The 26,764-nt window shown below is 44.2% G+C and overlaps 1 protein-coding gene across 3 annotated transcripts in view; it reads right to left on the bottom strand.

Annotated features, from left to right (window-relative positions):
* LOC134615159 (cadherin-like protein 26) overlaps window positions 1-26,764 on the bottom strand; it is an 86,191-nt gene that overhangs the window by 23,078 nt on the left and 36,349 nt on the right. For all 3 annotated transcript variants that reach the window (XM_063459614.1, XM_063459613.1, XM_063459615.1), the window contains exons 2-3: window positions 3,005-3,070; window positions 905-1,021 (exon numbers count right to left, since the gene is read on the bottom strand). In XM_063459614.1, the coding sequence (XP_063315684.1) occupies window positions 905-1,021; window positions 3,005-3,070 (183 nt within the window). The remainder of the gene's footprint in view (window positions 1-904; window positions 1,022-3,004; window positions 3,071-26,764) is intronic.

Below are 26,764 nucleotides of genomic sequence, written 5' to 3' on the forward strand. Positions count from 1 at the left end.
CTCTTTCAAAAATATCCTTGCCAAACATAATAAAAAGGAAGGGACGTTGTATCGAGTTCACTGGTGAAAAGGTAAGGGACAGGGGCTCAAATACACTAGAACAGATTCACTTAGCATTTGTCAAGATTATATAAATTAATTAATTGCATTTTAAATAGTCAAGACACTTCTTGCATTCTTTGCAATAAAAGATATTGCACATATTATACATCATTACTGCACGGGTTGGGATTTCTCCAAGTATTAACACCGACCAAATTTTCTCATCTTAAACCCACTCTCACCCACTGCTATTCTAATTTCAGACTTAGCCGCTGTCATAACAGCACTCTCTAATGTCATTTTGGCTTCACTGAAATGGTGCTTGGTATAAAAACACAGCTTTTAATTCTGCCAACAGGAGGAGATGAAGGTACAGATAGTGTAACCAATCTAAAATATTTTAACGCCATGCCAAACCCAGATTTTATCAATGTCATTACTGATAGCATGGGACGTCACACGGCCCAATGTGGACCATTTACTCTGTTACTGGGTGAAATAATTTGTTATTGGATGAAACCATTGTGAGATAATTTCATTATGAGGGGTTTCCTCTTCCCCTCCCTAAAGGCTCTGCTACTGTAATTGCTACTGTAATTCAGAAACGCAGAAAGGACTTGATACAGAGAATATACTTTGTTTTCCTGGGTACGAGTATACGTCAAACTAATATATAGATTCTCTCCAGATATTTGGCTTTTCCATTTATTTATTTTTGCTCTCCAGATCTGTCAATCTGTGCCTTCAGGGAAGGGCACTGCCTTTTACTAGATTGATAGCATGAGATAGTAAAAGCTGTAAAGACAGATGAATTAGCAGGCGGCAAGCAGTCATTCATTTCACATTGTCACTTAGTTCTTACATCACCAGCAACTTTTGGGAATTGTCCTCCATCATTCTCCTTCAAGACAAACGTAGTGAGGACCCATCTTCGCTTTGTACGCCTTAACGGCCGGAGGCTGTCTGCCGGTATTAGACTCTGTTAATAGAAAGTATGGACACCGGATTAATTTAAATGTCCTTATTAAATGTGTTTAGGCGACTTGTCAACTACTTGACATCATAATTATACAGCTTTTGTTTATAAAAGAATTTACTGACAGATGCACATCACTGCTAAGCTCTCCACCCATTGATCCAAATAATAAGAATAGAGCCCTGTATGCAGCCTTGCCTGGATTTGGAGCACAGTAAAGGGTGGGGCTTTAGGCATACTAAAACCCAGAGCACATGATGGACTAACGATGCGCCCAAAGATACATATTGTTTTCTTTACTGTATCAGAACACTGTCCCAACAATAAGAGTATGAGAAGAAGGAGAGGATAGCTGGGCGCGTCGGTTCTAAATGCCATGGTCAGAGCCCACAACTCTGTCCCCATGCTATTTCAGTGGGTTCCCAATGGCTGACCTCAATGGGGTCTGACAAGAGGAAGAATCTAACGAGGGGTTTTCTTCAAAGTACTTCATATATTCGTTTTAATTGAAGAGCTAATTTTCTTCTTCAAACCTAATATGGGTCTCTGTAAAGAATGGTTGATGACCATTGGTTTATGGTAAGGTTAGGAAAATAATGTCAAAGGAGAGACTACATGGGCAGAGAAATTTGGAGTGGCTGACAGGGGCCTGCTGTGCCCAGCCATGCAGTTTACCAGTCTCTCTGGATGACAGAGGCCCACTTTGCCCAGTCACCACAACCAAAAAACAGTTTACCGGTCTGTGCAGATGACAGGGACCTGCTGTGCTAAGTCACACCACCCACACACAGTTTACCAGTCTCTGCAGAGGAATGAGGCCCGCTGTGCCCAGTCACACCACCCAACCCCTCCTTTCTTATGCAGCATAATCAGGAAAACCTTAAATGTCAGTCATAACTAGCACCTGTGCTGCTTAGAAGAGGGGGTGCCACCTAGACCAGCTGAGAATCATGGGAATTGTATTTCAGTTTACTAAAAAACATACTGACTGCTAGTCCGTGAGGTAACTTATTGTCCCTAGTAGTATTAATACCGGTGTCATAATGTATTAGTATTGTATCCTTATTTATAACAATGATGAACCACTGAAGTTGTCATGGTGCTTGGATTAACCGTTTAAATGTATATATATTTTTTATTAAAAATTTTTAAATAAATAGAAATCTGCCTTTGGGATTTAATAGGTAACCTGGTACCTAACAAGACTAAAATAGTAGCTGGAAAAATAAAGGAGTTGGAGATTTATTTATTTCGCTAAACAGCTCTTAACTATAGTAAACACGGTTTATTGGCCTCTCCAGGGTAAACCTGCCAAGCATTTAATAAATAAGGAGAAACTACCCCTCTGTCTCCAATACAGGCCATACCCAGGTGTTACACACGTTCTGAATCGTCCAAGGAACGCGACGTGCAATTCATTTTAAGTGATTCGGCAGAATAAAAATTCCTGGTAATCAAACTAATTGATTTTGATAAATTCAGTTCATTCACAAACAAACTGAATTTCCTAAATCACAATTCTCTTTTTGGCGTGGCTTAAAAGGATCATAATTCTGATAATTCCGTACGTTTATAAATTAACTACATTTTTAGAATCTATTCATTGGGAAATTACCAGGAATTTAATTTAAATTGCGTAAAAGTTTTTGTACATGCCCTTCCGAGGCCTTGGATATGGGACTGGGAGCCGTTTATTTTTTTTCCTGTGAACTTTCTTTCCCACTTAGATCCTTGGGATGTACTTTGTATGGTCAAATAGTTTATTAAGCAAGGGTGAGGCAACGGTCAACCTTGTAACCAAGGTTATTTAGTGAAGTGAGAATTCAAAGTGAATTGCAGATTTAAGACCAAAGTAGCTGACTCAGAGAATTGTTCCACTTTGATTATTTTAACCTTAAACTTGAACTTTGAATTTACTTTGAATTCTCACTTTAGTGAATAATCCTGTATATGTTACTGATTTAACATTCACCAAAAATAACTTACCCGTTTCACTACATCCCTCCTGATGGCCACATCTCCTCCCTGCTTGCCCTCCGAGGCGGTTATCACCTAGTCGGAAAAAAAATTGAGATTTATTTATGGTAAACTAAAGTTGATTTCTCACAGTGACCAATGTGACATACAGCCCCCCCAGTCAATGAATATATAACGCACTGCACTTTAATTGGGAGGGGCACATTGAGAAGATTTATCAAAACGTCGCTTTCTGCACTTTATTAAATCTGTCGGATTATTTTGTGCCGTGTATTTTTTCTTTTACCAACACACTCCTATATAGTGCTGTACAACTCTGCAGAATATGTTTTGAGCCTGTGGATAAATTTAAATAACACACTCCTAGTGAAAAGCAGTAAAGAAAAAAAAAGTATAATTTCACCCCTGCATTTTCTTATTTATGTGTCATTCAGATTTAGAATACAAGTCACAAAAGTCATCAATAAGATAGACAAGTGAATGAAGTCATTAAACGGACACTATAGTCACCTGAACAACTTTAGCTTAATGAAGCAGTTTTGGTGTATAGAACATGCCCCTGCAGCCTCACTGCTCAATCCTCTGCCATTTAGGAGTTAAATCCCTTTGTTTCTGAACCCTAGTCACACCTCCCTGCATGTGACTTGCACAGCCTTCCATAAACACTTCCTGTACAGAGAGCCCTATTTAGGCTTTCTTTATTGTAAGTTCTGTTTAATTAAGATCTTCTTATCCCCAGCTATGTTAATAGCTTGCTAGACCCTGCAAGAGCCTCCTGTATGCGATTAAAGTTCAATTTAGAGATTGAGATACAATTATTTAAGGTAAATTACATTTGTTTGAAAGTGAAACCAGTTTTTTTTTTTTCATGCAGGCTCTGTCAATCATAGCCAGGGGAGGTGTGGCTAGGGCTGCATAAACAGAAACAAAGTGATTTAACTCCTAAATGACAGTGAATTGAGCAGTGAAATTACAGGGGAATGATCTATACACTAAAACGGCTTTATTTAGCTAAAGTAATTTAGGTGACTATAGTGTTCCTTTAAGAGATCATTCCCTTTGTTAGATTTTCATTTTTCAAGCAAACAGAGATATTCTTTATTCTGCTGTCAGACATCATGTTGGCAGATTTCAGAGATATCAGTGTGGAATCATTTCATTGTACCGTTAATTCCATGCCTTCCTGAAACAAGCACACGGTCAGGTCTCTTCCTTAGCCATACCGGCAATGGGTGTTGCGATAGGTTACACAGGAGATGGGCTGCTGGGGACTCTCGTTTAGCATTAAATCATAAAATTGATACATGGGCAGACACCAAACAAACCCGCTGATACTTGGGCAGACACCACCAAACCCGCTGATACATGGGCAGACACCACCAAACCCGCTGATACACTGGCACACCACTAAACAAACCCACTGATACATGGGCAGACACTCCCAAACAAACCCACTGACACATGTACAGACACCACCAAACAAAGAAACCCGCTGATACATGGGCAGACACCACCAAACCTGCTGATACATGGGCAGACACCACCAAACCCGCTGATACACTGGCACACCACTAAACAAACCCACTGATACATGGGCAGACACTCCCAATCAAACCCGCTGATACATGGGCAGACACTCCCAACCAAACCCGCTGAGACACGGGCAGACTCCACCAAACCCGCTGATACATGGGCAGACTCCACCAAACCCGCTGATACATGGGTAAACATAACCAAACCCGCTGAGACATGGACAGACAACCAAATCGGAGACAACCAAACCCGCTGAGACACAGGCAGGCACCTACAGAGAATGCCTCAACTCTCTTAAGAAATCACTGCTGTAGGTGTCCATTAACCTTCCATATTAAAATGATCATTAGTCTTTCATTAAAATGATCATTAATCATCCACGTTGCACTTGATGCTGCGGTCCTTGTCATCTGGTCCAGTTTTCTCTATTACGGTTAAATCTGTACTCATTACCCAGAGCGGGTTACTCTGTTGCTGACACGAGGTCACAGCAGCTTGTCAGCAGTAATGGTCAGCGTATAGCCCCAGGCAAGAAAGAGTGAGCATTCCAGGGAATGTGGAGGGGGCTGTGAGATTATCATTCCTTGGGCCACATTGAGGGCCGCAGGGACGTTCTAATATACAAACACAAACAAAGCAGCCAAACCCCAGTTAAATAAAAAAAGGTCAATTAGCAGACAGCCAGGAGCTATGGAAACTAGATGAGATTTGTCAAGCAAAAGCTAAAGCAACGCTAATATTTACACATGGATGGGCACTGGGCAGGTCATTCCAGCACCAACTTGTAAGTGTTGGATGGCAGTAATCTGGTGATATGCCAAGCAAGCTGTGACTACATACTGCAAGAACAGACCCTCTAACCCCAGGTCACCAGGTCAAGGTTTTATCTAAGTAGGGGGTTTAACCAGTGATGAGAATGCAGGCTATGATTTTCTCTGATTTAACCTGTAACTTATTTAGCAAGCGCAGTGGGAGGCCATTACAGAGCGGATGCCAATTATGGTAAAATGTAACCATACGGAGGGATGGGTTGACTTTACAGCAGGCCATAGTGTGATGGGTTTCAAAATAAAATCTGGATATATTCATTCGTCCTTTAGCATTAATTAATTTAATTAATTTTTTTACTATTTACCAGGATTTGTGTATCCATTTGATCTTTTATTGGTTATTCACCTTTTAGTAACAGATCCAGTTCGTCATAATTGCATATGTTTTTTAGATTTCTTGATTATAAAGGTCCTTTTTTTATTCATTAAATATACGTTTGTATTATAAGTGTTATTTTTATTTTTTATTTTACTTTTTAGGAGCGCACATATACTTTTTCAGATTTTGAGCTCACACTCTATTTAGGTCACTTGTAGTTATATGTTGCAGCCCATTTGATTTTTTTGTTTCTAATTACACCTTTCCATTAGTTTTTTTCGTCCTTTAGCATGTCTGCAGTTTATTTAACCATTCATAGGTCGGCAGCAGCACGGTAGTCGTCACGTGGTCCCAAGTGTCACAGACTGTTTTCTTGCTAAGTGATGACAGAAAACTAAACTATGTGTGAAATGCAGACTGGTGTTATCTTTCTCATGAAATCACAGGCTCCAGCATTACACCCAGCCCCAGGGGCATTGCTAGGTGGTAAAAAGACAGGGGCTTCAGCCCAAGAGTAAACTGTATTGCTCATCTCTCATTAATTGACTTACACCCCCCCACCCCCCTGTAAAACCAGCCCTACACAATGCTCTTTGTTTATCCCTAAACCCCTATATGTTCTGCAAATCACACTGGAACACCAAACCTTTCAATGACTTTAGAGTATTACATTAATCGATATTTAAACTCCACACCTGCTGTATTAACCCTTTACTCCACTGTATTACAGAAGAACAGAGTCTAGCAATGAAATGGTGCCGTAATTTCAACTGGGGCCTTTTAGGACCTAACTCGGAATTTAAAGCCCCCCACCCCTACACACTTGCTCTGCCCCACCCCCTCCAACCCTCATTCTTACAGATCAACCTAAAGACTGTTTTCTGAAAATCTCTCTGTCACTGTTATCTCCTACACTCCCACCACAACTGCCTCCATCCCACCCTCTTCCATAAACATCAGCATTTCACAGGTTTCCTGAACTCCCCCAACATTCATATTCTTGCACATAACCAACACCACCGCAACCACCCACTCAGACTCATGTCAGGACCGTCATTGCCACCAGCCCAAGAGGTCTAAATATTTGGAGAGATCATGGTCTATCCATGTCATGTCATCATCCTCAATAATGTTATGACAATCTGGAATTAGGCAAGTTTCCTGCACAGAGACCTAGAAGGAGAGAGTTGCTGATTATATTTTGTCAGATTTTGTTTGATGCTGGGAGGTGACATTGTGCACTTGGTGGAATTCTAAGGGCCTTTGGCCTGTAATTCTTCCTTTGATAGATATGGGAGATACCCTCGAGGGGAATGGAGCAGCTACTCGCATGTAGAACACATTTCTCACATTCCACTCCACAGCTTTATATGTATAATCACTACATTGGGACCATGGTCCGTGCTATCCGGGTCACAGGAAACCAGTCAGGAGGTCCACGTATCATACATTAGGTGAGGATGTGAATTTTCATGTCGCACATGTTCTAATCTACGTTAAGCAACATTGATCTATTTAGTGTTGGAATGTCCATATCCCTTTAGTGTGTAAGATATTGGGTTTTTGGTTAAAGGGACACTCCACACCAGAGATACTATGGCTAGTTCTGGTAGCAAGATTCTCTCCCTGCAGCCTGACATTTGTAAACACTGTTTTCTGAGAAAAGACAATCTTTGCATTTATCCCTTGGTCCACATCTAGTGTCACTAAAAGCCATTCCTGGTTCAGTCCCGCAAACTAAGCAGGACTGACGTTCAGTTTCTCCCCGCTGCACATAAAGATGCTGAATTCTCCCCATAGAGATGCATTATATATCTATGAGGAAATGCTAATTTAAGCAGTGGGCAAACGTCCTGCGTGGCCCCTAGTTTCTCTCTACAGGGTAGAATTGGATGGCTGATCATCTGTAATACTAATAGAATCCTAGGCATCTCTGATACCATCCACTAGCTACTTAGTCTTGCTATGGCCACAAACCCACACTGACCCTACAGCTGATAACTTTGCTTACTGACAATATTAATCAGTCAAGGAAAGAAACTGACGTGAACTGTGCCTCTCCTACCTTCAGATCCCAGTTACTGAGCAGGTGTGTGTTCTTCTCCTCTCCTCTTGCCCCACCACTTGACCACCTGATCCCATTCCCTCTCACATTATCAGAGCCCTCAACCCTTGCCTTGTATCATCCTTTACACATATCTTTAACTGCTCTCTTTTTTTCTGGCATCGTTCCCACTCCCATTAAACATGATACTGTCATACCCTTCCTAAAAAAGCCACTTTAACCCACCTTAACTCATCTATTTACGGTCCCATCTACTGAGACTGCTCTAACTAAAGATCTAATCACAGCTCCATACTAATTCTTCTAAACCTCTCGGATGCCTTTGACACTGTTGATCACGCTCGCCTTCACCAATCGTAAGACCCTTGGCATTTATGACATTGTCCTTTTGTGGTTTCTCACCCTATCTCTTCCAACAATTTTCAGTGTCCCCTTTTCTGGTAACACGTCTTCCCCTCATTTAGTAACAGTTGACTCCCCCAAAGCTTGGTCGTTGGTGCCCTCCTGTTTTCTCTCTGTACTGCCACTCTTGTGACACTTATTACTTTTTTGGTTTCCAGTACCACCTATATGCCGATAACAACCTATGTATTCCCTGCATGTGGCGCTGCATGCTCCAAGTCTGTATTCCCTACATGTGGCCTTGTGACAAGAAACTTAATTTAATCAGTTTCTTGTAAACATTCAATCACAAGATATATTTACGGGTGTTGCCAGCCTCCTGTAGAATGGTGCACTATTATATGTCCAAGGGAGTTTATTTGAGAAAATGATAAAACAATACCAGAGGCGCGGCTGAAATATTTGCCCAATTCCGCGCTTGGAGTAGATCTTTGAAAGGATTTAGAATGAGCACATAACAGCATCTAAAAACTCTAATTATATTCGTTACTAGGAAATACAAAGCGATTGACTTTTATTGGAAGCCTTGGGGGCCCCATTCGCTTTGTTAATAAGGATTTACCAACCCAGTAAATTCCAAGCTTAGAAAACTACCATTAAACTTCATTCACACAACACAGATTGAATGAGTGAAAGAGCAGAAGTGAGAATAAACCGACTTCTTGAAAGCAGGATTTGTGCCAAATTTGATAACTGTATCTCACGGTTATGTTTGATGCTTGCTATAAAATTAACTGCCCCAGGCTTTGAACAACCAGCATAGCACACTATAGGTTCACAGACACAATGTATCTACATCTAGCTTGTGTTCCAAATACACATTATATCTCAATGGGTACTGCAAGCCACCAGACCACATACATAGCTTGGCAGGGACACAGTAATCATTAGTAGTAATATTATTACAGGCATTTTTAAAGCACCAACTAATTTCACGATGCTGTACAATTGGGAAAAAGAAAGTACAAAACACACAGACAGATACAAAAGGTAAAGAGGACACTGCCTGTAAGGAGAGATCTAATCATTGAGTTTCTTTTATTCAAAGTACTTTGCTAGATAGTCTGTGATGTTACCATCTACAGGTTACAATTTAGAGTTCAAAAAAGGCAGTAAGGAGAGCTTGAAGGTGATGGGCCCAGAGATATAAAGGATAAATGGAGCCACCTGTGACATGTAAACAGGGCGAGGATGTAATTAAGTGAGATTTCAAACAGATGGACTGCAATAAAGTAAGCAGGAACCATGGTAGGTGGAAGGAGGGGTAGCAATGAAAATTACGGTTTGGGGGGGGGGGGGGGGTTCTGTTCGCTTGTTAGGTCGATGGAAGGCCTCTGGATGTTTGCTTCCCTCAACAAACGTTTCCGTAACCTCTGTTACACAACTATTCAGACTATAGTGTGACACAAACACATATACTACTCTGTACTCATACTACACATGGACCGTATTTTCTCTACCCTACAGACCTTCTCCCCAGCTACAGAACAGGGGGTGGCTTCGCTTCTCCTCTCGTCCCACCACCTATCCGCATGACCTTCCCACCTTATCAGATCTCTCTCCCCTTGTCTTGTACCATCCTTAACACACATCCTAAACTGCTCTCTTTCATCTGGTGTTGTCCCTGTTCCCCTTAAGGATGCTACGGTCGTACCCATTCTAAAAAAGCCATCCTTAGACCCATCTTCCCCTTCCAACTATCGTCCCATACAACCGCTTCCTTTTTCCTCAAAACTTCCTCCAAGGATCTGTTCTTAGTCCACTTCTGTTCTCTCTTTATACTGACTCTATTGGCAAACTTATTAACTCCTTTGGATTCCGCTACCATCTGTATGCCGACGACACCCAGATATACATCTCCTCCCCTGATCTCTCCCCCGCGATCCTGCAACGTGTCACTGCTTGCCTTTCTTCAATTTCTGACTGGATGTCCTCCCGCTTTCTCAAACGCAATCTCTCTAAAACTGAGCTTCTTATTTCCCCCCCTCATAATGCTGATCCTCCTCCTTCACTTTCTCTGCAAGTCGATGGTACGTGCATCAGTCCATCCTTGCAAGCTCGCTGTCTTAGTTTTATCTTTGCTCTTGGCCTCACCTTTGCGCCTCATATCCAGTATTTTGCTAAAACCTGTCGATTACACCTTAAAAATATTGCCCGCATCCGCCCCTTTTTACACAAGATGCTGCCAAGGAGCTGGTTCATGTTCAAGTAATCTCTCGCATTGATTACTCTAATTCTCTCCTAGTTGGTCTCCCTAAAAGCTGAACTTCCCCGCTACAATTGGTAATGAATGCTGCCGCCAGGCTGATCTCTCTCACCCGTCATTCCTCCCATACCACGCCCCTCTGTTGATCCTTACACTGGCTTCCTGTATCATATAGGTGTCAATTCAAAATACTAACCCTTACCTATAAAGCTCTAACCAACTCTAGCCCCTCTTACATTGCTTCCCTGATTCATAGATATGCCCCTTCTCTGTCTCTCTGCTCTGTCGGTGACCTCCTCCTGCCTGGTACTCGCACCCTTACTGCTAACTCGTGCTTGCAGGATTTCTCACGGGTGGCTCCCTTCTTTTGGAACAGCCTGCCTACCTCCATCAGACTCTCCCCTAGTCTTCAATTGTTTAAGAAGACCCTCGAAACATATCTGTTCAGAAATGCTTATGGACTCCCAGAGTAACTAATCGATACTTACCCAAGTCTGTCTCTTTCTCTCATAAAGAGCTATACTCCAATCTCACCTCCAGTTCTGCTACTTTTCCTACTTGTTTGGTGGCTGTAACCCTTGCTGCCCTGTTGTGTTTGTACCCCACCTCATCTAGACTGTAAGCTTGTTTGAGCAGGGTCCTCATCTACCTATTGTTCCTGTGTCACTGTGTAATTGAATCATGTATTGTAAATTCCCCCCCCCCCCTTTCAAAATATTGTAAAGTGCTGCGGAATTAGTTGGCGCTATATAAATACCTTATATAATAATAAAAATAATAATATGCTACATATCCTTTCGTCCTGGACTTACACCATATATCCCATTCCCCTGTCCAGCAGGAGTGTGTGCAATAAGTAGTTTATCCCCATCTGCAGGTCAAATCATCACATTGCTCTTGGCACAGCCATAGACTGGCTTGGCTCTGTCCAGGATGGAGAGAGGGAACAGCGTGCATACACAATATTGACGAAACGGACATGAGGCAACACAGAGATAAGGTTTCTGGCCTGTCTGATTGATGGCCATGGTGGGTACTCTCAGAAATGGACAATAAGAAGCATGCATTTTGAGTAATGCAAAGTGTTTATGGTGATTAGTCTGACTTGAAGTACACATTTATGACATACAATTAACATATCAAAGAGGTCAACCCTTCTGGACTAAAACATGACTAAACATGAAAATGGCAGATTACTCACTGTTGGGCCAGGAGTTCTTCAAATAATTACCTACATTCTTTAGAATACTCAAATGAGAAAATGAATCATTGGAAGTCCAGGACATTCATTTAAATACAAAAAGCCTGTCCTCTGTTATTTATAGGATAGCAACTTTGTTCCAGAACTGCTAATTCCCTATGGGGAGCATCAGGAATGATTGGTGCACTGATAACAAGGTGTAATGTGCTCAGGTTTGCTGAAGATACATGCCATAGGGAGAATGCCATCCGGCTACAACAGTGCAGAAAATCTAAATGTGCAACACTGAGCTGAGCCATGAGAGCTGTCAACACCCCTGCAGTTGGACATTCTAAATGAATAATGTATAACAAAGGTAACATGGTAACCCTGTTTGACATGCGTGAAGGCATGTATCCCGTAAGTACATCTACAGTGATTATAGATACATTTTTCTACAAAGTGAGGAGAATTTGACCACTGAATGAAGGAAACCAGAGGGACAGTACAAAGGATGGGACGGAAGGAGTCCTTTACCTTAGCAACCATCAATTAACTTGTAACAAAGAATGTAAACATCCCATGGAAATTCCTGCTGCTTTAGTTACCCTGACAAGAAAAGCACTTCTCTTGCACTCCATATTAACAACATTGTTAGAGAACAAGCACTTTAAAAGTGGTGCCAGGAAGATTTAGCAACCAGCTGAATTACGTTAACAAAGCATTATAGAGAATGGTTATATAACTGAATTTATTAACAAAATAGTTTCTATAAGATCCTCTTCATCGGGTTGAACAAACAACTCTGTGACCGAGAAACACAATCTTTGGAGCATTCCTGGCAAGCTCCCCTTTCTTATCCATGGGGGTTCATGAAAGAAGTTACCATGTAAAGTATTAATGCTCTTTTTGGTGAAGACAGAAATGGCTCTGTCACAACAGAAACTCACGTGGCCTATTCAACAGGATCAATAGGTTACAATTCTTCAAATATTCAGAGCAAAAGCAAACTATAGCCTTTCCCTTTCTTTATCTGTAATTAAACAGTAAAGGTGGTAAAACTCCAGAGACTAAGGGTGATTTCTATAGCTTGTCCAAAACTTGTTCGCGGTTCCTGATACTGTGCTCTAACAGACCCTAAATGACGCTCCTCAGTAAGGGAGCTGTAATACTAATTAGCAGCAAGCAATGTTGCCAAATTAACTACCAAAATGTGCAAATTAATTAAATGAAATAGTGCAGATCTTTTATCTACCAATCCAGTTATCAAATAGCAGACTGTGCACACAAAAAGTAGCTAATTACAGTAATGTGTACACACACACAAAATAGGTATTTACCACAATGTGCACATACTAGACTTGTGCGCAAATCCTGTTCAGAATTCATTTATTTACTTATTTATAAAATATTTGACCAGAAAAGATACATTGAGATTTCTTGTGTTTTCAAGTATATCCTGGGTAGATTTGTTCATATAGCGATTAACAGGCTTTTGATTTGTTCAGCACAGCTGATCAGGATTTGTGTACATATACACATACAAATACAGAGTGGCTAATTACTAAAATCCGCACAGAGTACACAGAAACACAGAGTAGCTAATTACTGCAATGTTCTCTGCTTCACTCCCATCTATTTTTATTGCTATTCCCTGTCCTATTGTGTTTTACACCCCACCTCCTATAGACTGTAAGCTCGTTTGAGCAGGGCCCTCTTCGACTTATCATTTCTGTAAGTTTTCTTGTAATTGCCCTATTTTTAGCTAAATCCCCCCTCTTATAATATCGCAAAGTGCAAAGGAATCTGTTGGCGCTATATAAATGGCAATAATAATAATAATAGACAGAGTAACTAATTACTGTAATGTGCACACACAGAGTAGCTAATTACCATAATGTGCGCACACAGAGTAGCTAATTACCGTAATGTGCGCACACAGAGTATCTAATTACCGTAATGTGCGCACACAGAGTAGCTAATTACCGTAATGTGCGCACACAGAGTAGCTAATTACCGTAATGTGCGCACACAGAGTAGCTAATTACCGTAATGTGCGCACACAGAGTAGCTAATTACCGTAATGTGCGCACACAGAGTAGCTAATTACGTAATGTGCGCACACAGAGTAGCTAATTACCGTAATGTGCGCACACAGAGTAGCTAATTACCGTAATGTGCGCACACAGAGTAGCTAATTACCGTAATGTGCGCACACAGAGTAGCTAATTACCCGAATGTGCACACACAGAGTAGCTAATTACCGTAATGTGCGCACACAGAGTAGCTAATTACCGTAATGTGTGCAGACACAGAGTAGCTAATTACCGTAATGTGTGCACACACAGAGTAGCTAATTACCGTAATGTGTGCACACACAGAGTAGCCAATTACCGTAATGTGTGCACACACAGAGTAGCTAATTACCGTAATGTGTGCACACATAGAGTAGCTAATTACCGTAATGTGTGCACACACAGAGTAGCTAATTACCGTAATGTGCGCACACACAGAGTAGCTACTTACCGTAATGTGTGCACACATAGAGTAGCTAATTAGCGGAATGTGTGCACACACAGAGTAGCTAATTGCCGTAATGTGTGCACACACAGAGTAGCTAATTACCGTAATGTGTGCACACATAGAGTAGCTAATTACCGTAATGTGTGCACACACAGAGTAGCTAATTACCGTAATGTGTGCACACACGGATTAGCTAATTACCGTAATGTGTGCACAAATAGAGTAGCTAATTACCGTAATGTGTGCACACACAGAGTAGCTAATTACCGTAATGTGCGCACACACAGAGTAGCTACTTACCGTAATGTGTGCACACATAGAGTAGCTAATTACCGGAATGTGTGCACACATAGAGTAGCTAATTACCGTAATGTGTGCACACACAGAGTAGCTAATTACCGTAATGTGTGCACACATAGAGTAGCTAATTACAGTAATGTGTGCACACACAGAGTAGCTAGTTACCGTAATGTGCGCACACACAGAGTAGCTACTTACCGTAATGTGTGCACACATAGAGTAGCTAATTACCGGAATGTGTGCACACACAGAGTAGCTAATTACAGTAATGTCTGCACACATAGAGTAGCTAATTACCGGAATGTGTGCACACACAGAGTAGCTAATTACCGTAATGTGTGCACACACAGAGTAGCTACTTACCGGAATGTGCACAGACCACACAAACAGGGTAACTAATTACTGGAATGTGCAGACACAGAGTAGCTAATTACCGCAATACGCGTGTGTGTACACACAGAGTAGCTAATTCTAGAATATGCACACACAAGCACAGAGTAGCTAATTATTGGACTATAAACACACACACACAAACACAGAGTAGCTAATTATTGGACTATATACACACACACACAGAGTAGCTAATTATTGGACTATAAACACACACACACAAACACAGAGTAGCTAATTATTGGACTATATACACACACACACAGAGTAGCTAATTATTGGACTATAAACACACACACACAAACACAGAGTAGCTAATTATTGGACTATATACACACACACACACACAGAGTAGCTAATTATTGGACTGTAAACACACACACACACACACAGAGTAGCTAATTATTGGAGTATAAACACACACACACAAACACAGAGTAGCTAATTATTGGACTACACACACACACACAAATAGTAGCTAATTATTGGACTATACACACACACACACACAGAGTAGCTAATTATTGGACTACACACACACACACAAATAGTAGCTAATTATTGGACTATACACACACACATACACAGAGTAGCTAATTATTGGACTATAAACACATACACAAACACACACAAATAGTGGCTAATTATTGGACTATACACACACACACACACAGAAGCTTGTTTCGAGATTGCACACACACCCAGTTTAGGGGCTTTAGCATTAGAAACCCTTAGAACAGGAGTGAATGAATGAATGCAAGAATGGTGTTGGGCTTCTATACAGTAACCAGAGGAGGGTCTGGCTCACCATTAGTTAATTTTAGCCATGGAGCAAACCATATTCCTTACTGAATATTACCATTTAAAGCTACAGTTTCCATCTCTCCTTATAAAAGATGTTAAAACACTTGCAGCCATTAGTAATCGGTCTACTACAAGATTTACGGCTCTTTAAATGTAAACAAGGGAATTATTTGTATCACGGTTTCAATATAAAAAGAGAACAATAAAACTCTAATAAGTTAACATGAGTGAAAACCGCAGACAGCTAATGCGTGCGTTCATATGAGGAGGACTGCTGTCATAACATGTGGCCTGTAGTTATGCATTAAATAGAAATGAGGTTTAAAGGAAGCTTACACCACTGTCTCCCAGCATCCAGAACACGTTATACTGCACATTTGGTATCATTATAGGCTATATACAAGCCCACTATAGTCATTGTAAATAAAGTCATTCATCAGTGCCATATATTAGAAATTAGACTCGTTTGAGCAGGGTCTTCGCACGTTGATGTCAATATTACATTGTACGTCAATTACTAGCATTATATAAATAATGGTTCTGTGTTTGCTCTATTTGAACTGGAAAATCTTGTCTTTATAAATCACGATTTCTGCCATTTACAAATAACAGATCAGTTTAGTTTGCACAGACAGAGCGATATTCACAAACAAAATGCATTCACACTTGTGAACAAATTCTTTTCAGCTGGTACGAACGAATTAAATGCCTTTTAATCTACGCCTGAACTAATGGATATATCTGGGATTTACCATTACAGTCTTATATATTTCATTACCCATATCAGAAAACACCCACATTGGAAGTTCAGCTAGTTTGACTTGCCATGTGGGAATACCCCACATTATTTAGCTCTGGCAAGAAAATATATATATACATGCCCACTCCTATCACAAACAGACATGGGAAATATACACATACAACCAATTCTATCAGTAATAGCATACTAAAACATAGATACATACAAATACAGATAGAAGATACACTCCTATCACTAACAGCTATTTTTGAATAAAGACATGGAATTGTTCCAAACATACTGATTATTTGATATGCTTTACAAAGAAGGTAGAGATTATACATTATTAACCCAGTCTGATCATGGACTGGAGGAATACAGATTCAGCACTATCTGCTTTGTGTAATTTGTACGAATTTTTGCTCTACAGAATAAACTTTTTACAGAGCCTTTTTTAATAACAGGCACTAGTTCTGTGTTGCTGTTTATATATATATATATATAATGTGTATGTGACAAGGCCAATGTTATTGTTACCCTCTGATGATGTAACATGCTTGGACTGAGCAGGAATGAGCACATTAAACACTAGTCACTCAGACGTGTAATTCCATAGAGTTCTGTTAGTTTAGAGGCAGCGAAGCCTCACATCAACAAGATTCAAATCTATAAATCTGCCCCTCTTAATATAACAGTCCCCAATTCACCAAGACAAAGCCCCTCTTAATATAACAGTCCCCAATTCACCAAGACAAAGCCCCTCTTAATATAACACAGTCCCCAATTCACCAAGACAAAGCCCCTCTTAATATAACAGTCCCCAATTCACCAAGACAAAGCCCCTCTTAATATAACACAGACCCCAATTCACCGAGACAAAGCCCCTCTTAGTATAACAGTCCCCAATTCACCAAGACAAAGCCCCTCTTAATATAACACAGTCCCCAATTCACCGAGACAAAGCCCCTCTTAATATAACAGTCCCCAATTCACCAAGACAAAGCCTCTCTTAATATAACACAGACCCCAATTCACCAAGACAGAGCCCTTCTAATATAACAGTCCCCAATTCACCAAGACAAGGCCCCTCTTAATATAACAGTCCCCAATTCACCAGGACAGAGCCCCCCTTAATATAACACAGTCCCCAATTCACCAAGACAAAGCCCCTCTTAATAGAACACAGTCCCCAGTTAACTAAGACAAAGCCCCAGAATGAAGCACATGGACTCAGAGGCTAGCCAGTCACCCCCTGCCCTGGGTGTGATATATCAGCAGTACTTGGTACTTACGATGACCATCACCAGCAGCAGGGACAGATGCAATATATTCATTTTCAGCGCAGGAGGTGGAGAGTGAAGTTTGGAAGGAGACCTAGCCTGCAGTGCAGCTCACTGTTACTGACTGAGCTGCTAAAAGGAATATCCCCAGTACAAACCAACAGCCCGGAGCAAGGAACAGAGACCAGTCCGACCAGATCCTGCACCCTCCCCCACCAAACCCTCACATCCCATGGAGAGAGTACCCTCTGAAAAGGGTGAGTTTAACCTGATCCTCAACACAACAATGACACACCTTCATCAGATCTGTGCAACAGCAGCTAGGATAGCTCTCTGAATGCCACCTTAACCCCTTCCCTACCAGAGCTCTCTGAATGCCACAGTCCTTAACCCCTTCCCTACCAGAGCTCTCTGAATGCCACAGTCCTTAATGCCTTCCCTACCAGAGCTCTCTGAATGCCACAGTCCTTAACCCCTTCCCTACCAGAGCTCTCTGAATGCCACAGTCCTTAACCCCTTCCCTACCAGAGCTCTCTGAATGCCACAGTCCTTAACCCCTTCCCTACCAGAGCTCTCTGAATGCCACAGTCCTTAAGCCTTCCCTACCAGAGCTCTCAGAATGACACAGTCCTTAACCCCTTCCCTACCAGATCTCTCAGAATGCCACAGTCCTTAACCCCTTCCCTACCAGAGCTCTCAAAATGCCACAGTCCTTAACCCCTTCCCTACCAGAGCTCTCTGAATGCCACAGTCCTTAACCCCTTCCCTACCAGAGCTCTCTGAATGCCACAGTCCTTAATGCCTTCCCTACCAGAGCTCTCAGAATGACACAGTCCTTAATGCCTTCCCTACCAGAGCTCTCAGAATGACAGTCCTTAACCCCTTCAATGACCCCAAATTGTTGGGAATAAATTCCAGCAATCCGGTCTTTAACGCGCACATTATTTCGAGGTACAGATCTGATCTCTCAGATCATAAAGCATGTAGGAATTATTGACAATTGGGGCGTGGTTTGGCCGCGAACGAAGATGGCCGCTTAGAGGAAGAGCTCCGACCCACACAGCAGCTAAAGCGGGCTTACACCTCAGCACGGCACGGATATGGGGCGCACTAAACGCCCAGACGGCTCCCAAACCCCCAGGAACCCGGCGACTGCCGCACAAACGGGTCCCATGGACGGTACCTGGCTCCAGCGACAACCGAACACCACGTGGCCGCGGGCGCAAACATGGCCGACTCCCCGGCCCGCTCACCAACTTCAGAGACGGCTGCACCCACGCTGGCAGAAATCAGTGCGGACATAAAAGCTATAAAAGCCCTAGCAGCAGCAATGGTCACCAAAACTGACATGCAGACCCTCTCTGACAACCTGCACGCGGCGATCCGCACGGAGGTAAACTCACTCAAGGCCGAAATTTCCACACAGGCAACCAGGTTACAGGCAGCTGAAACTTCGGTGCAGGCTATTGGGGAGAGAGTTGAGGCTTCAAATCTGGCCATACACAGGCAAGGCAATATCCTTTTAAACCTAAGACGCCAAACTGAAGATCTTGATAACAGGGGCCGCAGATCTAACATAAGGGTCCGCGGCCTACCAGAACCCGAAGGGGCGGAGGTCGTAGAAGCTACATTACAAACGCGGTTCCGCGACATACTGGGACCAGATGCACCAGACTCCATAACGTTTGACAGGGCGCATAGGGCTAATAGGGCACGCACGTCTGATAACATGCCAAGAGACATTATATGTTGCCTGCACTCCTACAAACTGAAGGAGAAAATAATGAACAAAGCCCGCGCAAGACCCACCTGGCGATTCAATGGCGCAGAAGTGGCTCTATACCAAGACCTGTCTCCCCTTACGCTGGAGGCCCGCAGGGCCCTGAGACCCATCACTGCGTTACTCAGAGATAGAGGGATTCCGTACAAATGGGGTTTCCCCTTTATGCTTTTGGCCAGACATCACGACGACTGGTTCCCGCTACGTTGGCCAGAGGAGGTGCCCAGGTTCCTACAGCGCCTCAACCTTCCACCTACGGAGGTCACCGACTGGATACTGGGGCCAATGGACCAGAGGCAGGGAATCCACACCCCGAGCCAGCAGCGAAGGAGACGAGACATCACACCTAGGCGCCCACAGGCCCGCAGGCAACTGATACCCACAGACCCGGAGGAATGAGGTTGTGTTCCCCTCCTATTCCCACCAGGTAAGAAGGACCGACCACGACGAGCACAACATACCACGGCCTGCAGATAACCACTGAAGCCAACGTTATCCCGTGTACTGCAGAAGACAGATAAGTACTGTACGCACATACACATATATGGGGACTTTTGCATGACCAAGTATCGCGACACATTCCTAGCAAACCCCTGGGGACGGGAGGCTATCCCAAGTTGATTGGGGAGGGGGGCGGTACGCGCCACTTGGCTTGCTCGTGGGTTGGGGCCCTTGCAAGGACTATCCCACATGTGTACATAGAACACAAACTGTATCGCTATATAGGACTGCTGGTTAATTACGAGACTCTTGAACTCCTGAAATAATGTGGTTCCACTGATGCTACAAATGCGATTTGGTCATGCCATAACATTAATTTAACCGCTACCTGCAGCACTATTTGTGAGATGGATGGAGGGAGGTGGGAGGCGAATAAGGGGACACATACATATACATAGCTCTTGTTTCGTTGTTATTGTAATACCGGGCTGTGGCGGGTGGGATGGCTCTATAGGTGGGAGTTTGGCTGGGTTATTGATGTGCCCTAGGGCTATGGAGGAGGTGGGAGGAAAGTAGGGAGTTAAACTGGGACTAAAACTATGACTCTATCAGTAGCACAAGGTCTCGGGGGTGGGGGGGATGCGGGTGGGTTTGGCTGGGCGGGGAGGTGGGGGGTCCATGGGAGGTACTGAGGAGAGACGTTATCTATTGGCTATAACGCATTAGGGAGGGAAATGTGAATCCGTTGCACTGCACAATAAACACAAATTGAGACGTTCGCGCCCACGGCTGACAGACATGCACATGCCCAAGACGCCTTATGCCCCCCCCCCCCCGCAGACGGTTGGCCCCGCTCCTGACTCTCGAACCAGGGGACCCGGGACGGGGACCGCTGTGGGAGACGGGAGAACCCGGGACGCACTCCCCATGTAGCTGACCCAGCCCGCTGAGACCCACGACCCGAGCTAACCTAAAACAGCAATGGGCTACTCGCCCCGACATAGGGAAGGACTAGCTGCCACTCACACCGCACAAACCTATTGAATGTTAACCCATACCCCCATAGGACGTGACCTTACAGATCGACACGCCTGAGAAGCGCACACACCTCCTAAGAGAACTTCACCGCAAACGGATCTCCGTGGCAATGTTACAAGAAACACACCTCAAATCTTCCGATACCCACAGACTGAAGGACAGAGATTACCCAGTCAACTACCACAGCACTCACCCTGAAGCTCGAAAAGTAGGAGTTGCGATACTGATGGCCGCAAATCTTACATTCATTCTGCTGGACCAAAAGGCAGACCCTAACGGTAGGTTCCTTTTGTTCAAAGGCACGATTGCGGGGAGGAAATACACCTTCGCCTCTATCTATGCGCCAAACGCAAAACAGGCAATGTTCCTGTGCAAAACATTCCGCCAACTGGCAATATTTACGGAAGGTTCGCTCATCATAGGGGGGGGACTTCAACGCACCGCTTGACCCGTTGATGGATTCCTCGACAGGACAGGCAGCATACCGCAAACCGCGATTAGGGCTATAAAGAAGACCATGCGAGACTTGAGATTAGTGGATGCGTGGCGGACCATACACCCGACAACCCGGGACTATACACACTACTCAGCCATACACAGGAGATATTCGCGCATTGATTATGTCCTTATACAACAGGAGGGCCTACAATATCTACAGTCGGCTACAAACACACCGACGCCATGGTCAGACCACGGCGCAGTGTCCATGAAGTTGGACTCCCCGCTGTTCAGTCCCACTAAGACTGAGTGGAGGCTAAATGAGTCGCTCCTGTCGGACCCGGAAGTGCAGGCACTCTTGACAGAACATCTCACCAACTACTTCAGTGAAAACGACACGGAGGATGTATCGAAGGTGACGCTATGGGAAGCACACAAGAGTGTACTTCGAGGTCATCTCATACGGATAGCTTCTCGTAAAAAGAGGGAATCGCAACAACATATGTTGGAACTCACCGACCGGATCTCCCGACTTGAAGCACAACACAAGCGATCGCAACTCGAAGAGCATTATCGCTCACTCTTGGATGCTCGCCGACAATTGGCGGAACTGGTAGCCAGCAAACATCATAGGGCGACGCAACGATCCAAGGCCTTCTTCTACATCCACGCCAACAAGGGTGGGAGACTCCTAGCCCGCATGATCCGACCCCAACAAGCCGGGGCGCAAGTACACGAACTACGGAAGACTGACGGCACACTCACACAATTCCCGGAGGCAATTGCCACTGAATTCTGTAAATATTACCAACAATTATATAACTCCACGCAGTCACCCCCGGATGCCCGCGGAGCAGAACTACAAGACGCAACAACGCGCTACCTACAAGGATTCCAACCTGATGCCTTAACATCAGAAGAAGCGGAACTACTGGAGGTCCCGATCACCACGGAAGAGGTTCAAGCGGCGATTAAGGCAGCGAAGAAAGGGAAGGCTCCGGGACCAGACGGGCTCTCAGCGGGATACTATAAGCTATTCAGAGACATTCTGACACCACACCTAATGGCAGCCCTCAACCGACTTCAACAAGGGGATAAATTCCACCAGGAAACACTAGCAGCTACCATCACGGTAATCCCCAAACCCGGCAAAAACCCCGAAAACTGCAGTAGCTACCGGCCGATCTCGCTTCTTAACGCGGATGTGAAGCTCTTCACCAAGATCATTGCCACCAGACTACAACAGTATGTACCGCACTTAATACATCCAGATCAAACTGGTTTTGTACCGGGAAGGGAAGCCAGAGATTGCACACTCCGAGCGTTTTCCATACAAGCACTAGCCCTTAGAGAGAAATCGGGCCTACTAATGCTCTCAACAGACGCCGAAAAGGCTTTTGATCGGGTGAATTGGAACTTCATGATGGCGACATTACGTAAAGTGGGACTAGGAAGAGGGATGGTGACTTGGATAGAAGCGCTCTATACAGACCCCAGCGCCCAAGTGAGGGTGAATGGTGCGCTTACGGACGCCTTCGCCATTCACAATGGCACTCGGCAGGGCTGCCCATTATCGCCACTCCTGTTTGCCATCACGCTGGAACCGTTTTTGGATAGGGTGAGACATACGCCAGAGACCAGAGGATTTAGGCATGGGAACCAGGAACATAAGGTAGCTGAATATGCAGACGACATGCTCTTCTTTGTGAACGATCCAGCTAAATCCTTGCCGGCCCTGATGCAAGAATTTGACGCATATGGCCAGTTATCGGGGCTGAAGCTTAATTTAACTAAATGCGAACTATTAGATGTCTCGGCTCCGACGACTATAGGAGAGCAAATCAAACGCGAATATCCCTTCCATTGGTGCCAGGACCAGATGCGATACCTGGGAATCTGGATGCCCAGAAACCCGAAAGAACTGTATGCCAGGAACTACACCCCCCTTTTGCGCACAATACTAAACGACCTTAAGAGTTGGAACTATGACCACATCTCCTGGCAGGGACGTATATCGGTGATTAAGATGAACATTCTCCCACGGCTGCTCTACTACTTTCACACCATTCCCTGGCACGTTCCACCAGAATTTTTTACATCTCTTAAGTCGGCGGTGATAAAATATGTCTGGAAGGGAGAAAGGGCACGGCTCAGTTTTGACAAGCTATGCCTACCTAAGAATTGGGGGGGCCTGGCTCTACCGGATATCCGCAAATACTTCCATGCCGCGGTACTGCAGCGGATCAGGGATTGGCATACAGCGTCTGATAACAAACTATGGGTAGCACTGGATAGAGAAGGCATGAACAAAGCCCTTTACAGGCTCACATGGCAAGGCTCGGCGGATGTAACATCAAAACTGGGCGCTGAATCACCCATCACACAAACGCTAAAGACGTGGTCTCTCATAAGACGAAACCAACGTATCTCCCCACAGCCGAGCCCCCTGATACCGATAACTCATAACTCGGAGATAGGTGGAGGGCTGCATCGTTCTTCCTGGCCAATAGAGGGAAACAACGATTATGTCCCGATATACGAGGTCCTAGGTAACTCTGGAATACGGAGCATTCGGGAATGGAGTGGAACACCGCAACCGTCGCTAATGCACAGATTTCACTACGCTCAATTACGGCATTTTTATTACAACCTCCCCAACAGGGTAGCGTTACATAGAGAACAGACGTGGTTTGAACGCCTCTGCATGACCGGCTCCGATGCGGACGGCAGAGTCTCAGTCATCTACCAACAGCTAATAACAGGAGATCGCACACAGAACATGGCGTTCAAGAGAAGATGGGAAGAGTTGACGGATAGGACGTTCACTGAAGCACAATGGGAACAGATATTAATATTACAGCACAAGAGCGCCTTAAGTACCAACTACCAGGAGGTCAACTTTAAGCTACTCTCCCACTGGTACAGGACTCCATCTCTACTACACAGAATATTCCCGGGTACTACAGACACCTGTTGGAGATGCGAAACCCACACGGGCACAGTAAGACACATCTGGTGGGATTGCGCAAAGATTAAGCCATTTTGGGAGGACATACAAAGGGAAATGACAACCATCCTGGGAGACCTACCTGACTTCAACATAGAAATGGCCCTACTGCATCACACGGAAGGCTCCATAGCCCAATACAAGCAATCGATAATTCGACACCTACTGAATGCGGCAAAGGCATCCATACCTGCTAAATGGAAACAGACCCAACCACCGACTGTGACAGAATGGCTTCAGAGGGTAGAGGACATACACACGGCCGAGGCGCGATACGCAGAACTGCTCGGACGGAGCACCAAACACGTCGCCACCTGGACCCCGTGGTATGTATACCTCTCACGACCGGGAGCAGGAGGAACATAACGCACACCATTGTACACAGGGTTCAGGGATGCCTGGGCGCACGCCGACGCATGGTGCCACTTCTAAACCCTACCCTCCTCCCCCCCCTCCCACATATGTCCCCCCTTCCCCTCTCTCTCTCTCTCACTATACAATGTTTCTACTCAAGCCCACGCGACCTATTTCTAGGACACCGTGGCGGCGGCTCGGACTGGGCCCGAGGAGGTCGGGAACAGGGGTACCCGACTGTGAGGATGCGCGAGTTATAGGTATGGAATGTAGTAAATTCCAGGGAGGCGAGCCAATGTCATAACTTAATGCTAACTGAAGAAACAACTAGGGAACTGAACATACAGACCAGTAACCCCAAAGTATGACACACTAGACTGACAGGGGGACGGGAATACAACATAAGCCCTGCGATACTCCAAGGCACCGCATCAGGCTTCAGACTGTAGGACTACTACGATAGACGGACATACCCAAACCACTTCTGTTGCACAGGCGACTCCTGGAATTCCCTTCTTTAGGAGATCCCTGGTTAAGAATCGGATTAGAGGGGTGGCGTCCTTAGCAGTGAAGTGTATGTGCTTGGAACTGACAATCTTAACTGCATCACAACACACTTAGTTCAGCAAATACCTACATATCTCAGACACTACGCCCAACTGGGGCCACGCAGGTTTTTTTTTTTTTTCATATTCAAATATTTATTGAAATTTTTCAAGGGGGTAGGGAGGGATACAGAAAGAAGAAGGGGGTTAGGGGTAGGGTTACGGTTAGAGTAACATTGATACAGCTCGACATAAAGCGTAGTGCGATAACGCTTATTGATACAGAAGCATAGTACAAATTACAGAACATATGATTCAAAATTTCGGGAATATATGAAGTACGAAATACAGAGCGTAGAATTCCTAAGGTGCGGTGTATCCACATCGCAACCTATTGTGAGGGGCTTGTGATGCAGCTTACAAGGTCTCAGACCCATCCCAGGTTTTACTACATCTTTATGTGTCGTTCATGTTACCAATATCAGAGTTATCGGAGTGCAGTGATGTTTAGAGTGTGGTGAGAGAGCGTGGCATCATCGTCGTCCATCATCTCGGGGATATGGGTCTAGGTGTTTGTAGGGTGCTTTTCCCAATACATCACCCATGGAGCCCAGATTGACATGAGCCTTGTCTTGTGTGCCGCTGTTTGGGCGGACAGGCACTCGTAGGTATAGTATTGATGAATTTTTGTTTGGAGGAGGGATTTAGAGGGGCACTGTGATAGTTTCCAATAGTTCGCAATGAGATTTCTCACTGCTAGCGCCACTAGTGCCATGACAATTTTCACTTGCTTTATTATAGGTCTGGGGTATAGTAGGAATATACCTGTGTGGATATCTAGGGGTGGTGAGGTAAGCCCCATGGACTGCAGTATCTCCCGCGCTGCTAGCCATAGCGGTTGGATACGTGAGCATGACCACCAAATATGTATCATCGTTCCGCTTTCCATTCCGCATCTCCAGCAGAGCGGGGAGACCGTTTTGTACATTTTATGAAGCCTTTGGGGTGTTAGGTACCACCTGTACACCAGTTTTCTATGTGCTTCAAAGTGGGAGTAACATTGTGTTATCCCTTTGAGTGCATTTAGGGATATGAGTATTTCTTCATTGGATATTGTTCTACATTCTGCCAGCCATTGTGTCACAAATGTGGGGGTTAGGGGCATGGAAGTACGTAATAAGGTTGTATAACAAAAGGCAAGGGATTTGGGCTTGGATGGAGCCCGCCAGCATCTATCATATAAGACCTTTAAATCCAGCCCATCTGGAGTGTGCGTTGTGGTATCATGTATCGAAACATGAGTAACTACAATGCTTTGGAGTTGCATATATAAAAACACTGAGGAATTAGGTAAATTAAATTCCCTTTGCAGATGTGAAAAGTGTTTGATGCGGTTTAGGTGGAGTATCTGTTCCAGTGAAGTTATACCCAGTTTGGCCCAGGAATTTAGCGAGAGCCCGGGTGAAGCTCTTTTAAGGGCTGACAGTGGAGAACGGGGGTGGTATTTATGAGGTGCACATTGTTTTTGGCGTAACGCATCCCAGTGGTGTAGGGACAGTGTAGTAGTCGGGAAGACTGTCATGGTCTTGGGGCGT

This window comes from Pelobates fuscus, chromosome 6, assembly GCF_036172605.1.
Source record: "Pelobates fuscus isolate aPelFus1 chromosome 6, aPelFus1.pri, whole genome shotgun sequence".
NCBI classification, from domain to species: domain Eukaryota; kingdom Metazoa; phylum Chordata; class Amphibia; order Anura; family Pelobatidae; genus Pelobates; species Pelobates fuscus.